Source organism: Myotis nattereri, assembly GCF_964212035.1.
Source record: "Myotis nattereri genome assembly, chromosome: 12".
NCBI lineage: Eukaryota > Metazoa > Chordata > Mammalia > Chiroptera > Vespertilionidae > Myotis > Myotis nattereri.
This window is the reverse complement of record NC_138087.1, coordinates 82,141,656-82,158,887: the sequence shown is the minus strand read 5'-3', so window position 1 is coordinate 82,158,887 and position 17,232 is coordinate 82,141,656. Positions and strand designations below refer to the sequence as shown.

The 17,232-nt window shown below is 60.5% G+C and overlaps 1 protein-coding gene across 2 annotated transcripts in view; it reads left to right on the top strand.

Annotated features, from left to right (window-relative positions):
* Window positions 1-14,033, top strand: part of CACNA1B (calcium voltage-gated channel subunit alpha1 B) — a gene marked incomplete at its 5' end in the record, with an annotated part of 105,800 nt that extends 91,767 nt beyond the window's left edge. The window contains 9 exons of one of the 2 annotated variants that reach the window (XM_081102965.1): window positions 1,304-1,412; window positions 6,593-6,700; window positions 7,159-7,268; window positions 7,969-8,090; window positions 9,172-9,307; window positions 9,677-9,793; window positions 10,671-10,878; window positions 11,053-11,294; window positions 11,669-14,033. In XM_081102965.1, the coding sequence (XP_080959091.1) occupies window positions 1,304-1,412; window positions 6,593-6,700; window positions 7,159-7,268; window positions 7,969-8,090; window positions 9,172-9,307; window positions 9,677-9,793; window positions 10,671-10,878; window positions 11,053-11,294; window positions 11,669-11,893 (1,377 nt within the window). In that variant the 3' untranslated portion in view covers window positions 11,894-14,033. Of the gene's footprint in view, window positions 1-1,303; window positions 1,413-6,592; window positions 6,701-7,158; window positions 7,269-7,968; window positions 8,091-9,171; window positions 9,308-9,676; window positions 9,794-10,670; window positions 10,879-11,052; window positions 11,295-11,481 lie in introns of both variants that reach the window. The other variant, XM_081102964.1, reaches the window with a different exon arrangement.
* Window positions 14,034-17,232: the final 3,199 nt, after the last annotated feature.

Sequence of the window (17,232 nt, the reverse complement as noted above, 5' to 3'; positions counted from 1 at the left end):
CAGGGCCTGCCGGGGAGCCGGGGAGCCCCTCCCCCTGGGCTGATGGCGTGGGGGGGCCAGGGCGCCAGGCGGGTGGGGTTGGAGGGCTTAGCGAGCTGGGGAGGCAGCAGGAGCCACACAGAGGCCTAGGCCCAGGGCAGGGAGGCCCGTCTGTCTGTCTTTCTCTCCTGGCCTCCCTCCTCTGCTGCTCCCAAGACTCCAGTCTCCGGGGGTGGGTGCCCTGGACGGAGCCCTCCTCTCGGGACCCCTGCTCTGCCCCTCGTGGGTCCCTGGAGAGGAGCCCCTCTGCCTCTCCCGCCACCCGTGCTGGTCAGCAGGGGTGCCTGCGTCCCAGGTGGCGGGAGCTGCGGGAGCGGCGGGGGGGGGCGGGGGGGGGTGCCCGGGGGCTTTGCCAGCATTAGGGGGGGTGGTTTGTGTCTTGGCCTCCCGCCCTCCATCAGGCTGAGGATTCCATTTGGGGCCAGGACGCTGGCGGTGCTGGGGGCAGAATGGCCTCCTCAGCCCCCGGTGGGCCCTGCCCCACCTCCAGCTCCCATGCTGTGGAGGGGACAGCAGGCCGCTGGGAGGGGACAGGTGGGCAGGTACCCTCTGTGCTGAGGGCGCTGCAGACCCCTGAGACCCTTCCTCCAGGAGGCCCGTGCGTCCTCAGAGCCTCCGCCTGACGTAGGAGGGGGTGGGACGCAGGGCTGCTCTGTCCTCGGAAACTGAGGGAGGAAAGGGACTTGCCCCTGCCCGTCTGGCCTGGAGCCCCGTGCCCCTGTGGCGTGGCCCGCACCTCCCCCTGCAGCCCCAGCTCCTCGGGGTCTTTCCCCTGGAGCGGGTCTGCGGTTCCTCCCGTGGAGAGAGGCAGAGCCTTCCTGGGCCTAGTGTCACCTCTGGAGCCCAGCGCTGCCCCCGCCCTTGCCGGGGCTCCAGGCTGTGCTGGGAGAGATGGGCCCAGGAGTAAGGCAGGGATCGTCCCTCCCGTTGTCCAGGATGCAGCCTTGGTCGTGCACCCCACACCCGTCCCCCTCGGGCAGGGGCGGGGGCAGAGGGGCCTACGGCTGAGGAGGGGCCTGTTGTCAGGACGAGCCGGGCCCTGGCCAGCCCGGGGCCCCTTCACTTGGCCGTCTGTCTACTTCTCTGCAGCCGGGAATCCTCAGCTCACAGGAGGGCGGGTGCGGGGGCAGGGGTGCTGGCAAACTCCCAGGTCCCAGCCTCATCTCGTCCCGGGCGCTGCAGGGGTCACCTCCAGGGGCCTCAGCACTGAGGGGCTCTGGGGGGGACCCCGGCAAGCCTGGCCCTGACCTGCCCCTGTTCCCAGCGCCTGGTCCGCATGAACATGCCCATCTCCAGCGAGGACATGACCGTCCACTTCACATCCACGCTGATGGCCCTCATCCGCACGGCGCTGGAGATCAAGCTGGCCCCAGGTGAGCGGGGCCACCCGGGAGCCGCCCTGGCGGGCGTGCAGGGGCCGTGGGCCCGCAGGGGGCACCTGTGCTGGGCACTGACCGTGTCCTCTTTTCACATGAGGACACTGAGGCACAGGGACATCACCCAGCACCACTCCTGCCCCTCCCCCAGTGAGCCTTCGCCAGGCCCAGACTCCGAGGGGCCAGGGAGCCTGCCCCCTGTGGGCCCCACCCTAACCCTCCTGATCACTGCTCCCCCCCAGAGAAAATCAGTCCCGGGGGCACCTGTGCATCCTGCCCAGCCCCTGCCCCCACATCGCACCCTTACCAGCTGGTGGGCCAGGCCCCGCCTCGCGCACACAGCCTGCTCCCATCACCTACCTTGCTCTCCCCTCCGTCAGTGCTCCGCTGGATTATGTGTGTAATACGCAAACAGGCTATCATTTCTCCCATCTTTAAAAAACCCTTCTCTTCCCCTCTACCAGCTTCCCGGTTTTTCTTCTTCCCTCAAAGCAAAAGCTCAAGAGACTGGCGTACACCGTCTCTCCTTTCTCATCCCTCGTCTCCCGTGGGACTGCCCCGCGCACAGCCCCACAGCTGCTCTCCGTGGTCTGAGCCCTGACCTCCTGGCCTCGCTGCCGCCTCTTCTCCCTTCTCTTTGAAACCCTTTTGTTCCTCCCTGTCTGGCCGACCTTTCTTCCCGTCCCCGTTGCTTTGGTAGGTAGCCCAGGCCTCCCCCGCATCCCTCCTGTGCGTCCCACGGTTGACTACCATCTGCACCTGGAGGCCCCGTGAGCGTCCAGAGCCCTGGCTCACCCCGCCTTCCGCCCGTCGGTGTGGGCTGTTCTTCCAGCTGCTCCTCTCTTTCTTGCCCCGTTTCCGATCAGTGTCTGATGTCTTATCGTAGCTCTGACTCGGCCTTCACAATCCATCTGGCTGAGGACCGTGCTGCCCTCCCCACTGCCCTCCCCACTGCCCTCCCCACTGCCCTCCTGGTCCCAGCTGCTCTCTGCTCTCGCCCTCTCAGTCTTCCTTCAGCACAACAGCCAGAAAGACCACGTGATCAACGGCCAGAAAATCACACCAAGGACGTGAGTAGGCATCTAGCCAGACTGAGGAAGACAGAAAGAAGACGAGAACCGTCCTTGGGAACGGAAGAGGGAGCATCACTGCAGATCCTGCGACATCATCTGGGTGACAGAGGTTTTATGGACAACGTCAGTGACAGGAAAAATGCGCTGACAGCCATCAAGCTCATTCACGAACAGAAGACCTGAGAAAGTAGATACGCCGAGTAGGACTGTATTTATGAAAGAAATTAAATTCGTAGTTAAAAACCTTTTAACAAAGAAAACCGCAGGCTCGGTGGGCTCCATTGGTGAAGTGTACCAGACATTTAAGGAGGAAATAATGCCAGTTCCATACAGACTCTTCCAGGAAATAGAAAAAGAGGATATTTCTCAGTTTTACAAGCCAGCATGGCTCTGATGTCAAACCCCAACAAAGACACTAAAGGGAAAAAATCACTGACCAATATTTCTCATGAATGTAGACACAGAAGTCTATATAGTTGTAGCAAACTGAATCTAGCCGTGCACGCGCGCGTGCGCACACACACACACACACACACACACACATTAAAATAATACATGATGACAAAAGCAGGGTTTATTGGTTCACATTTAAAAATCAATACATACAATTTAATATATCAAAAAAGAAAAACTATATAATCATCTCAATTGAACATTTATGATTTTTAAAATCCTACATAAAATAGAAATTTAAGGAACGCCCTCAGTCTGGTGAAGGGCACTATGGGAAACCAGCCGCGATGACATGCTCAGCAGAGAAAGACCGAGTCCTGTTCCTCCACGGGCGTCTGCTGTCTCTGTGCCTGTTCAGCATCGTACTGGCCATCCTGCCCCTGGTCATAAACCAGACAAAGAAAGAAGAGGTGTAGCAATCGATGTGCTCGTCTCTGCAGAAAATCCCCCAAAAGACTAATAAAACGTTCATGAACCGAGGCAACTACAAGCCAAAGCGTGCCCACCGTTCAGGGGAGCCACAGGAGTGAAGAGGCGACACGGCAGGGTCGTCCACCCCCTCCCCGAGGAAGCGTGGCTTCCCTGACACCTTAATTTGAGCTTCTGGCCACCAGAACTAAGACAATCCATTTCTGTTGTTTTAAGCCATAAAAAAAATACTAAAATTAACGTGAATGTAGCAAGATCACAGAATGCAGTCAGTGTTTATATTAGCAGTTAATAATTGAGATTGGAAAAATACCATGAAATCACTGAAAACAAGAAATATTTCCGTATTACTGGAAACTCTAAAAATATGTATGTAACACTTGTATGCTGCAAATTCCAAAACATGGGCTAGGGCAGTGGTCGGCAAACTCATCAGTCAGCAGGCCAAATATCAACAGGACGACGATTGAAATTTCTTTTGAGAGCCAAATTTTTTAAACTTAAACTACATAGGTAGGTACATTGTTATTATCTTAATTAGGGTCCTCCTACGGCTGAGGAGGAGCCGCACTCAAGGGGCCAAAGAGCCGCATGTGGCTCGAGAGCCGCAGTTTGCCGACCATGGGGCTAGAGGACTCAGAGACCTAAATAGATCGAGCACCATGTCATGTTCGTGCATTAGATGACGTCGAGTCTTCTAATATCAATCAACAGATTTGATGTTACCCCAGTCAAAGTCAAGAGGGGCTTTTGGGTAGAAATGTACAAACCAGTTCTAAAACGCCTGTAGAAAAGCAGGACAACTTGAGTAACAAACAATTTTGAAGAGAAGAGCTTAGCTGGAGCCGTCACCTTCCTGAACCAGAGGCTGGCTGGGAGCTGGGAGGGGGGAGCGCGCCGTGGAGGGGGGGGCCGGGTGGCCCTGGAGGGACTCCCCGCTGCAGGTGCTCCTGGGTGGCTCCTGGAGGGACTCCCCGCTGCGGGTGCTCCTGGGTGGCTCCTGGAGGGACTCCCCGCTGCAGGTGCTCCTGGGTGGCTCCTGGAGGGACTCCCCGCTGCGGGTGCTCGCTCCCTGGTGCCGCAGAGGAGCTCGTGCAGAAATGCCTCAGAAATGGTGCTTGAGACGTGCAGGCAACCACATGCCAGTCTTGTGAGCCGTGACGTTTACTGTTGTCATCGGCTTGGGCTGCCATAACGAGACCTGACACTGAGGGGCTCACCCACCGAAACCTGTTGCTCATGGTCTGGAGGCTGGGAGTCCAAGTCCAAGGTCCCAGGAAGGTCGGCTCACCTCCGGCTGTTCTCCTGGCCTGTGCAGGGCCACCTTCCCATGTCCCCGCGGGGCCTTTCCTTCAGTGGGTGCCTCTCCTGGTAAGGACACGCATCGGGGACCAGGGCCCCACCCTGAGGCCCTCATCTCACCTACTTGCCTCCTCCTAGGCCCTGTCCCAGTCGCCTTGGACATTAAGGTCTCAACATAGAAAAGGGGAGCACAGTCCAGCCGGTAGCACAAACCTTTCTCCTCACGGAAGTTAACTGGACGTGCATCACCGACATAAATGTCAAATCACAGAACCTCCGGAAGAAAACAGGAGGAAATCCTAGCAATTTTAAGTTAGGCAAAGATTATCTTAAAATACGAAAAGCATGAGCCATAAAAGAAAACACTGGTAAGAAACTTTGTTCTCAGAAGATGTTAACAAAACGAAGACAGGCGAGCCACTCGGAGGGAGTGTGTGTGAAACACTGACCCAGGGTGGGCTCCCAGCTGACGGAGCGGCCCTTCACCTCGGCAGCAAGAAAGCCAACAACCCACTACACAGGCAGATGGCTGACAGATACGTCCCCAGAGAGGATTCGGGGAAGGCTGGGACCCACGCGCAGAGAGGCTCGGTGTCTCCATGGAGACCTTGGAAGGCAGGTGAAAGGAGACGTGCACAAGGCCTTCTGCGAGTGTGGCTTTTCCTGATGGCCCCAAACTGTCAACAAGTCACATGGCCCTCAAGTGAGGAGGGTGCTCAGCAGCAACTGGGCAGACTCTGGCCCTCCACGGGGAGGTCGCATGTGTCCCGCTGAGTGAAGGGGTCAGACCCCAAGTCCAGCACCTGTGTGATGCCATGTGCACGACATTGGGGAGAAGGTCACGGTGGAGCCAGGAAGCGCCTGTGATGGCCCCGGGTGGGGGCCGGGGGACGCCGGGGTGCTGGCTGCAGAGGGTGCAGGGGGCTGGGCAGCCAGGCCCTGGCCCACGTCGTGGTGGTGGAAACGTGACCATAGGCCGTGACCAGAAGCCGTAGACTGGGAAAATTAGAGTGGGGGAGTTTCACTCTCTGTACATTACACGTCAATAAACCAGATGCGCCGGCTGCAGGGCTCAGGGCTGAGCGTTGACCTATGAACCAGGAGGTCAGGGTTCGATTCCCAGTCAGCACAGGCCCGGGTTGTGGGCTCCATCCCAGTGTGGAGCGTGCAGGAGGCAGCCGGTCCATGATTCTCATCATTGGTGTTTCTCTCTCTCCCTCTCCCTTCCTCTCTGAAATCAAAAAAATATTTAAAATAAAATAAACCAGATGTCACAGGTAGACAGCATATTTCATTCCCCTGCCCTCGCCTCGGACTCTGTGCCCCCCTCCAGGCTCCTGTGTGGCACCCCAGGCAGGGCCGTCTGCTTCCGGGTCTCAGAGCACATGCTGCTTCTCCTGAGGCCTCCCAGGCCCTTCACGCCCCTCCGCGTGGCTTGACCTCTGCCCACCAGGCTGGACCCTAACTGATCGCCCTTCCTTGTGGATGAAAGTCTGTCCCTCCAGAGGCAGCTCGTGGGTTTGTTCCGTCACTGGTGACAGCCCGACGGGGGTCAGTGCATATCACTGGGTGGGCGACGAGTGTCTGGGAGATCATGCCCCTCCTTCCCCAGGGCTGCCCCCACACCCCCCCACACACATACACACACACACCACACACATACCACACACACACACACTCACCACACACACCACACACACACACACACACACACACACCACACACATACCACACACACACACACTCACCACACACACCACACACACACACACACATACACACACACGAGTTCCTGCAGGGACAGCTCTGACCGGCCTCCCTCCCAGCACCCTCCCTGCCGGCACCCCTGCCGGACCAGCTCTGCCTGCTCCCCACCGGCTGCAGGGCGGCTCCTAACCGTGCCCTCCCCCTGCTGCCCAGCTGGCACAAAGCAGCACCAGTGTGACGCGGCGCTGCGGAAGGAGATCGCCGCGGTGTGGGCCAACCTGCCCCAGAAGACCTTGGACCTGCTGGTGCCGCCCCACAGACGTGAGTGAGGACAGGGCCCGCGGGGGGGGGGGGGGCGCCCTCCCCATAGTCTGGGCTCAGGGCCCCCGCAGGGACCAGGCTTTCTCGGTTGGTGCAGGAATTGTGGGAGAAGGGGATGGGCTGCTCTGTGGAGCAAGGTCGCCTCACGCCTAGTGTGGGAATTCACTTCAAAAAAGCCAGAGGAAAGCAGCCAGACCCTACCCTTCGAGATGCCAGAGCGCGATGAGGTGCTCAGACTCACTCCGCTCCACCGGCAGCAGAGGGGCCTCGTGCGGGCGGGAGGGTGGTGTCTGCAGGCTCTGCGGGTCGGGGGCCCTTGGCAAAGCCACGTGCCCTGCCTGAGCGTGCCCAGTGGTCCCAGGTGGGGGCCTGCTTCCTCTCCCCACTCCGCCCTCTTGTCCTGTGGCCTCGGTCCTTCCCCTGGGAGCCCAGCCTCTGTCTGCCCGCCCTGCCCCCAGCTGATGAGATGACCGTGGGGAAGGTCTACGCGGCCCTGATGATCTTCGACTTCTACAAGCAGAGCAAGACCAGCAGGGACCAGACCCACCCGGCTCCCGGCCTGTCCCAGGTACCGGCCCCACCTCCTGGGAGCAGCCGATGGCCCTGCAGGCGGGAGGGCCTTTTCGTGCTCCTGTAGCAGGTGCCCCTGGCTGCGGAGCCCGACCTGGGTGCCCGGGTTCAGGGCACAGTGAGGGGCAAGAGCGGTGTTCAGTGGCAGAAACATCACGAAGGACCTTGAGATGGTGCCGGGAGGTGCAAGGACGCTCGCCCCGGACACAGGCCGGGACCAGAGAGACTCGCTGATGGGCCAGGGCCAGCGCTGGCTCCGCTGGGGCTGTGCTGGGTTGAGGTGGGCCGTCGATGGCATCCTGCGAGGGTGGGGCACACACAGGCGCTCTGTCTGGACGGGCCCACCCCCCGCGGGTGAGAGGCGGCTACCCAGCCACAGCCCCCTCCCTGTCGGTGCAGACACCGCCCCGGCCCCACCCTGCAGTCTGGGGCTCCAGCAGCCCCTGCCAGGCGGCTCCAGGTGCTGTGAGATGAGCTTTGCCATGTGCCATCGGATTCGGTCCCCGGGTGTTATCGGTGTGGAAACTGGGGTTCCAGGAGGAATTCCTGTCCTGCAGCCACGCAGACCCACTGGGGGCAGCCCCTCCCAGCCGCGCGCAGGGGTCGGCAGGGCAGGCAGGCCGCACCCCACAGGAGGAGTCTGCCCCCGGCTCAGCAACCCCAGCCCTCGAGCTCTCCCCCCCCCCCCCATCCTGCAGATGGGCCCCGGGTCCCTGTTCCACCCCCTGAAGCCCCCGCTGGAGAAGACACAGCCGGCGGTGCTCCGAGGGGCCCGCGTGTTTCTTCAGCAGAAGAGCCCCCTCAGCAACGGCGGGGCCATGTGAGTCCTGGGGGGCGTGTGGGTCCTGGGGGGCGTGTGGGTCCCGGGGGGCGTGTGGGTCCTGGGCGGGGCGTGTGGGTCCTGGGGGGCGTGTGGGTCTGGGGGGGCATGTGGGTCCTGGGGGGCTTCTCTGATGGTGTGGGGAAAGCAGGACTCTAGTTCCCTGACCCCCTGCTCTGAGGGGCTCCCAGCAGCGCCCAGGACAGGGGTCCTCAGGTCCCTTCCCGGCTCTGCAGGTGGCCCTGTGCTCAGCTGCGCACGGCTGTGCTGGTCCAGGTAGTTCCGTGCTGAGCTCCACGGTGATGCCTCCCGGGGCCTGAGACTGTGGCTGGGGTGGTTCACCGTCCAGCTTCCCCTCCTGTGTGTCCGTGTCTCTCTCTCGGGCGAGGCTGTGGTGCTCTGGGCCTGCAGATGGTAGAAGTGACTTGTCCCCCTCGGGGCCTCAGCCCTTCCTGTCAGTGGCTCCGAGAGCCTTTCTCTCAGGGCTCCTGTGGCTGTTGGTTTCCGAAGCAGCTGTTCTTGCAGACAAATTGGCACGGTCTTTGTCACGTGACTCGCCACAGCCGCCCAAACCCAGCTGGTGACCAGGCCAGGCTTCACGCGAGGGCAGGGTCCGCTCAGCCGGCCCCCTGCCCCCCCCCCCACCGCGGGGCCAGCTGAGGTCCCTGACGGCCAACAGCCCGTTGCTCCAGGCAGGGCCCAGGCTCTTCTCCCCCCGCAGGGGCCGTGGTCTCCCTCTCCTCCCACGTGGTCCACGTGCTGCTGTGAAGTCGGCTTTGGGTCTGTGGACTGTTACGCAGAAGCTTTCGCTGAGTGGCCATCTGCCAGGACTTAGTGGGGTGTCACTTCTCGAGTTTAGGGGCCAGCCTGGTGGCTTTTGCAGCCGGGGGCCCAGGCTTCCCTTGGGGGGTGACTGGGGTTCCTGTCCGCCATCCACTGAGCCCAGTCGTGGTCCGTCTCCTGCTGGGCCCGCTTGGAGCGCCTGCACACGCGGCCGCGCCCTCGGGCCCCCCCGCTCCTGATGGGGGAGAGCAGCTGGCCCAGCTGCTGCGGAGCTGACAGGACCGCCCCTCCCCCACAGACAAACCCCAGAGGGCGGCCTCAAGGAGTCTGTTTCCTGGGGCGCCCAGAGGGCCCAGGAGGTGCCACACGCGGCCAGGGCCCCCCTGGAACGAGGCCACTCAACAGAGATCCCAGTGGAGCCGCAGGGAAAACCGGTGAGGAGGGAGGGGGAGGGAGGGGCTGGGGGCGGGGGAGGAAGGGGGAGGGAGGGGCTGGGGGCGGGGGAGGAAGGGGGAGGGAGGGGCTGGGGGCGGGGGAGGGAGGGGGAGGGAGGGGCGGGGGAGGGAGGGGGAGGGAGGGGCTGGGGGCGGGGGAGGAAGGGGGAGGGAGGGGCTGGGGGCGGGGGAGGGAGGGGGAGGGAGGGGCGGGGGAGGGAGGGGGAGGGAGGGGCTGGGGGCGGGGAGGGAGGGGGAGGGAGGGGCTGAGGGCGGGGGAGGGAGGGGGCGGGATGGGGTGGGGGAGGCAGGGCGGGAGAGAAGGTGGGAGTGGGATTTGCTGGGGGTGACAGGGCTGCTGTACCCCAGGCTGTGGATGTCCAGATGCAGAGCATGGCCCTGAGGGGCCCTGACGGGGAGCCCCAGCCCGGGCTGGAGAGCCAGGGCCGAGCAGCCTCCATGCCTCGCCTGGCAGCGGAGACACAGGTGGGTGGTCTGGGGGTGCCGCTAGGGGGGAGGGGAGGCCTGGCGGAGGGGCTGGGTCCCACTGCCCGCTGTTGGGTGGAGCCTCTGCCCTGTGCTGCAGCCTGGACACTGTCAGGCCCGCTGGGCGCCCCACATGCCATGCTGCCTCCCGTGGTGCGGCCAGGCATCCAGAAGTCCCCACCCCCCAGCTGTGGGCACAGCCGTCCTGCCCCGCTTTCTCTCTCTGGGACGCCCCTCCACCCCAACCCCCACGCTCCCCCAGGAAATGCCTGGTCCTCCCCTCTGTCCTGCTCCCCCTGTGTCCTGAGTCCTGGCGGCTGAGGGGCCCGGCCTGGCCTTTCTCTGGACATTGGGTGCAGGGGCTGTGGGGACAGGTTTGGGGACCGAGCAGGAAGCCCAGGCTGTGTGTCCCGGGCTGAGCCCTGCACAAGGACACGGAGGGGGTGCAGGCCCGAGGCCGGGCCCGGGACACTGCTGCCACTGGCCGGGCAGGCGGGGGCTGGCGGCAGCCTGGGACCTGCAGGCCGAGCCTCCCTGTGTCCTCCCGGCCGCCAGCCTCCTGTCATGGTTCCGTCTCTGCACTTAGTGTGGCCTGTGTTCCGGTAGCGGTCACTCTCTCCCATCGGCAGTGGCTCTGGGCTCGCCAGTCCGGCACCTCCTGCCCCGAGCCCGCCTGGCAGCGCCTGGCCTGCGGGGAGGACACGCACGCCAGCCCCTGTGTGGACGCTCTTAAAGAGGGCGGGCTCGGCGGGGGCAGGAGCGCCTGGCAGGCCCCAGGGGGCCCCCTGCCCTTTCTGGGAGGGGCTGGTTCCGCTGCCCGGAGCCCCTCCAGACCCCCCTCAGGCCTGCCCTGCCAGTGTCCCCTGTCCCTGCACAGCCAGCCTCCGACGCCAGCCCCATGAAGCGCTCCATCTCCACGCTGGCGCCCCAGCGCCCCCACGTGGCCCACCTCTGCACTGCTGCCCTGGAGCGCGCCCCCGCCAGCCAGGCCGCCCCCCACCACCACCACCGCTGCCACCGGCGCAGGGACAGGAAGCAGAAGTCCCTGGAGAAGGGGCCCAGCCTGTCCGCAGACACGGATGGCGGTGCGTATGGGGCTCCTGAGTGGGCAGTGGCCCGACCTGGGGGTCTGAGAGCCCGTGGGGGACCCTCAAATTCCTGTACCTCGTGACTCCATAGCCAGCCCTTCCCCGGGACTCTGCCGGAGTCTGGGTGAGGGCGCTGGCTCAGCGGGGTGACTTCTCCTGTTCCTGGGCCAGCCCCCAGCAGCACTGCAGGGCCAGGGCCACCCCCGGGAGAGGGGCCCCCAGGCCGGCGGGAGCGCAGGCAGGAGCGGGGCCGGTCCCAGGAGCGCAGGCAGCCCTCCTCCTCCTCCTCCGAGAAGCAGCGCTTCTACTCCTGTGACCGCTTTGGGGGCCGGGAGCCCCCGCTGCCCAGGCCCGCCCTCAGCAGCCACCCCACGTCGCCGACGGCCGGGCAGGAGCCAGGACCCCCGAGACAGGTACACAGGACGGCTCTCAGTCCTGGGGCCCTCGGTCCCTGTTCCTCCTTACCCCGCCCCCCCCGCAACCTCCTGTCACCGCCTCCCGACCCGTCCAGCACCCAGCTGGACCCTCTGCCTTCCCCTCCCCCTCTGCTGCACCTGCTCTGTGCCCTTGGCCTTCCTCTGATGGGCTGTGCTCCTGCAGGGCAGCGGTTCCATGGACGGGAGCCCCCTGCTGTCCACATCTGGTGCTAGCACCCCCGGCCGTGGTGGGCGGAGGCAGCTCCCCCAGACTCCACTGACACCCCGGCCCAGCGTCACCTACAAGACGGCCAACTCCTCGCCCGTGCACTTCGCTGGGGCCCAGGGCAGCCTGCCCCCCTTCTCCCCGGGCCGGCTCAGCCGGGGCCTTTCGGAACACAACGCCCTGCTCCAGAGAGACCCCCTGGGCCAGCCCCTGGCCCCCAGCTCGCGGATCGGCTCCGACCCGTACCTGGGGCAGCGCCTGGACGCCGAGGCCGCCGCCCACCCGCAGCCCGAGGACATGCTCACCTTCGAGGAGGCCGTGGCCACCAACTCGGGCCGCTCCTCACGGACTTCCTACGTGTCCTCCCTGACCTCCCAGTCGCACCCGCTGCGCCGCGTGCCCAACGGCTACCACTGCTCCCTGGGGCTCGGCACGGGCAGCCGCGCGCGCCACAGCTACCACCACCCGGACCAAGACCACTGGTGCTAGTGCCGCGCCCACGCCACGCGCCCGGCCCCGATGAGTTTTATCATCCACGCCGGGCACCCAGGATGCCCGGGAGCCAAGGCAGTGGCCGCCCCGGGGGAGGGGCCTCGCCGCCCAGGCCAGCAGGCGGGCTGCTGCCCGCTCCCCTTCTCCACCAGATGGACTCCTAGCCGTGGCTGCCCCCACGCATGGCCTCCTGGCGCTACCGCGGGCCCCGCAGGGATGGCTGTGAGCAGGAGCCCGCGTGTCCAAATCCGCGTGAGGGACCCGCCGCAGTGCTGCGCGGGCCGTTGGGTCTGGTCTTGGGGAGCACCCTTCACCCCCGCGTGCGGATGGGCCGGCGGCAGCTTGGCTCCCCCTCGGGACCGCGCGGGTGGGAGCGGCGGCCGGAGCAGCCGAAAGCGTGAGCAGCATTGCCCTGGGCACCGAGGGCAGTGAGAGGACCGATGCCCGCAGATGCTGTGTCCTCCCAACCGTCGCCTGAGAGGGACACCCCTGGGCGTCCTGCTGCCGACCCCGGGCTCAGTGCAGCCCCTGCCCCTGTCGGTCCGTCCCCCTGGTGCAGGGACAGCGACCCGGTGAGCAGGGGCGAGGTCACTGCCACGCACCCGGGAGGCCTGGCCGAGCGGACGCTCCTCTCCTGTCGCACAGGCGGCCCCGGCGCCATGACCAAGTGCCTGACCCCAGCTCTCAGGCCCAGGCTCTGGTGGGGAGCGAGGTGTGCAAACCGCGCGGGGCTGAGACTGTTGCACGGGCAACCGCGTTAGACAGCTGCCCTGGGCCGAGAGCACGCAGACCCGTCTCCCCGCAGGGGCGGTTCCCGGGGAGCGAGCGCAGGGAGCGGGGCTGAGGCGCTCCAGTCTGGTCCACGCTCATCCTCGGGGCCGGGCCTGCCCGCGAGTCTGTGGCTGTGAAGGTGGATTTCCCCGGGGGTTGGGGGGCGGGGGGCACAGAGCTGGGGCTGGAACTCGGAGGAAGTGACGCTCTGCAGGAGGTGTGGAGCCCAGCCCGACCCACACAGGCAGCGACCGCGACACCAGCCTCACCCTCTGGGGGGAGAGCAGGGGACGGGCCTGAGCTGCCCAGGACTCGTCCACAGGAGGCGGGGGGTCGAGGCGCCCGCCTCGGGCAGGAAATGGCGATGGTCTTTGCCAGGTCGCGTGTGCTCCCGTGGGCTTTGCCCCGATTCTCCGTGAAGAAACGTGGCATGTGGTGTGCGTGCGGGTGTCTGTGTGGGATGGTCGCCGCGAGTGGATGCGTTCCCCATAGGGCTATGCAACAGGACACGCATTTCCTAGACCTAAACTCGACCGCCACCTGCCGCAGGGTCTCAGCACGACTGACCAAGCCGTCTCCCGTGTCCTCCCTGCGGGCGCGCGCACCCTGTCGGCAGCATCGCTGACGCCGCTCCGCCCGTGGGCGCCGCGCAGAGCCAGGCGTGTGCGTGCGGGTCCGGGGTTCTCGGCTCTCTCCCCACGCCCAGCACCGCGCAGCCTCGCCGTCCGTCCGGACTGCAGACTGGAGGCGACGGCAGGGCCGGGGGGCGGACAGCGTCTCGTTTCCCAACGTGGGGGTGTCTGCAGCCCGCACTCCCCTGGAACCTCCGTGAGTTGCCAAATTTGAGATGCATCAGCCAGTTGTCTGCCGGACCAGTGGCGCGAGGCTGTGGTCGGAACACGTCGCGTGTGCATGTAGGATGTATACATACGTACCATATGCGAGCATATGCATGACCAGGTATATCTTCGTACTTTTTGATACAATGTAATCATTTGTTAATTTTTAATTATATTTGATATAAATCAAAGGTTTGTTGCAAAACTTTATATTTAAGGACAGTGTTAAAAAAACAGTGAGGCGTCCCAGCCACGCGACACGGGGCCTCGCTGTACGACGTTCTGTGGTTGACTAGTAGCTGCTTGAGTGATACTTATCAGCCCAACTTTGGATTCTGCTATTGTTTCTACATTGACATTTTGTATGAAGCAAAGTCCTTGGATTAAAATAAAACTTGCAAAAAAGTAAAAAACACAACCCACCAAGCTGCTGGGGGGCGGGTCCGAGGACACGCGTGCGTGGGCAGGGGGCAGGGGGCAACGAGAACGTCACACGGCCGCCCATACGAGGGGCTGCGAGTGGTGAATCGAGTGGAGGCAGGAGAGGCCCAGATGGGGCTAACGGGGGTGAGTGCCAGGCAGGCTCAGGTTGGCATCAGCAGGCGGTGAGGCTGCCCCGGTGCTTGGATAGATTAGCTCTTAGAAGTCAGGAATGAGGGAGACAGGGTTAGGGTTACGGTTAGGGTTATGGGTAAGGTTAGGGTTAGGTTTAGGGTTATGGATAAGGTTAGGGATAAGGATAAGGTTAGGGTTAGGGATAAGATTAGGGTTAGAGTTAGGTATAGGATAGGGTTAGGGTTAGAGTTATGAATCAGGATAGGGTTAGGGATAAAGATAAGGTTTGGGTTAGGGTTAGGATTAGGGATACGGATAGGGTTAGGGTTATGACTCAGGTTAGGGTTAGGGTTATGGGTAGCGTTAGGGTTATGGTTAGGGTTATGGATAGGGTTATGGATAGGATTGGGTTAGGGATAAGGATAAGGTTCTGGTTAGGTTTAGGGTTAGGGTTAGGATTGTGAATAAGGATAGGGTTAGAGTTAGGGTTAGGGTTATGAATCAGGGTTAGGGTTAGTGTTAGGGTTAGGGTTGGGGTTATGGATAGGGTTAGGGTTAGGGATAAGGATAATATTAGGGTTAGGGTTAGGGATAGCGATAATGTTAGGGTTAGGGTTATGCATGAGGATAGGGTTAGGGTTACGGCTAGGGTTAGGGTTAGCGATAAGTATAATGTTACGTTTAGGGTTAGGGTTAGGGTTAGCATTAGGGTTATGAATCAAGGTTAGGGTTATGGATAGGGTTAAGGTTAGGGATAAGGATAATATTAAGGTTAGGGTTAGGGTTAGGTTTAGGGATAAGGATAATGTTATGGTTAGGGCTAGGGATAAGGTTTGGTTTAGGGTTAGAGTTAGGGTTAGGGTTTGGGTTAGGGTTAGGGTTAGGGATAAGGATAAGGTTCTGGTCAGGGTTAGGGTTAGGGTTAGGGTTGGGGTTATGGATAGGGTTAGGGTTAGGGCTAGGGATAAGGTTAGGTTTAGGGTTAGAGTTAGGGTTTGGGTTAGGGTTACGCTTAGGGTTAGGGTTAGGGTTAGGGTTATGAATCAGGGTTAGGGTTAGGATTAGGGTGATGGTTTGGGTTAGGGTTCTGGTTAGGGTTAGGGTTAGGGTTAGTGTTAAGGTTAGTGTTATGGAAAGGGTTAGGGTTAGGGTTAGGGATAGGGATAGGGTTAGGGATAAGGATAATATTAGGGTTATGGTTAGGGTTAGGGTTAGTGTTAGGGTTATGAATCAGGATAAGGTTAGGGTTAGCGTTAGGATTATTGATAGGGTTAGGGTTATTGTGAGGGTTAGGGTTAGGGTTAGGGATAAGGATAATATTAGGGTCAGGGTTAGGGTTAGGGTTATGAATCAGGATAGGGCTAGGGTTAGGGTTAGGGTTTGGTTTATGGTTAGGGTTATGAATCAGGGTTAGGGTTAGGATTAGGGTGATGGTTTGGTTTAGGGTTCTGGTTAGGGTTAGGGTTAGGGCTAGGGATAAGGTTAGGTTTAGGGTTAGGGTTAGGGTTAGGGTAAGGGCTAGGGTTAGGGTTAGAGTTAGGGTTTGGGTTAGGGTTAGGGTTATGAATCAGGATAGGGTTAGGGTTAGGGCTAGGGTTAGGGTTAGGGTTAGGGTTGGGTTTAGGGTTTGGGTTATGGTTAGGGATAAGGATAATGTTATGGTTAGTGTTAGTGTTAGGGTTAGGGTTAGGGTTATGTATAGGGTTAGGGTTAGGGTTAGGGTTAGGGTTAGGGTTAGGGTTAGGGTTAAGTTTAAGGTTAGGCATAGGGATAATAGGGTTAGGGTTAGGGTTATGAATCAGGATAGATTAGGGTTAGGGTTAGTGTTAGAGTTAGGGTTAAGAATCAGGGTTAGGGTTAGGGTTAGGGATAAGGTTAGGGTTAGGGGTAGGGTTAGGTTTAGGGTTACGGTTAGGGTTAGGGTTAGGGTTCAAGTTAGGGTTATGAATCAGGTTTAGGGGTAGGATTAGGGCTAGAGTTTGGGTTTCGGTTATGGATGTGGTTAGGGTTATGGTTAGGTTTAGATTTAGGGTTAGGGTTATGAATCAGGATAGGGTTAGGGTTAGGGTTAGGCTTTGGGTTAGGGTTAGGGATAAGGATAATGTTAGGGTTAGGGTTAGGCATAGGGATAATTTTAGGGTTAGGGTTAGGTTTAGGTTTAGGGATAAGGATAATATTAGGGTTAGGGTTAGGGTTAGGGTTAGGTTTAAGTTTAGGGTTAGGCATAAGGATAATAGAGTTAGGGTTAGGGTTAGGGTTATGAATCATGATAGGGTTAGGGTTCGGGCTAGAGTTAGGGTTAGGGTTAGGGTTAGGGTTAAGTTTAGGGTTAGGCATAGGGATAATAGGGTTAGTGTAAGGGTTATGAATTAGGATAGGGTTAGGGTTAGGGTTAGTGTTAGGTTTAGGGTTAGGGTTAGAGTTAGGGTTACAGTTAGGGTTATGAATCAGGAAAGGTTAGGGTTAGTGTTAGGGTTATGGATAGTGTTATGGTTAGGGTTAGGGTTAGGTTTAGGGTTAGGGTTAGTGTTAGGGTTAGGGTTCGAGTTAGGGTTATGAATCAGGTTTAGGTTTAGGGTTAGGGCTAGAGTTTGGGTTATGGATGTGGTTAGGGTTATGGTTAGGTTTAGATTTAGGGTTAGGGTTATGAATCAGGATAGGGTTAGGGTTAGGGTTAGGGTTAGGGTTAGGGTTAGGGTTAGGTTTAGGCATAGGGTTAGTGTTATGGTTAAGGATAATATTAGGGTTAGGGTTAGGGTTAGGGTTAGTTATAAGGATAATATTAGGGTTAGGATTAGGTTTAGGGTTAGGGTTAGTGTTAGGTTTATGGATAGGGTCAGGGTTAGGGTTAGGGTTAGGGTTATGAATCAGGGTTAGGGTTATGAATAGGGTTTGGGTTAGGGTTAGGGATAAGGATAATATTAAGGTTAGGGTTAGGGTTAGGTTTAGGGATAAGGATAATGTTAGGGTTTGGGTTAGGGTTAGGGTTAGGGTTATGAATCAGGGTTAGGTTTAGGGTAGGGTTAGGGTTAGGGTTAGGGTTAGAGTTAGT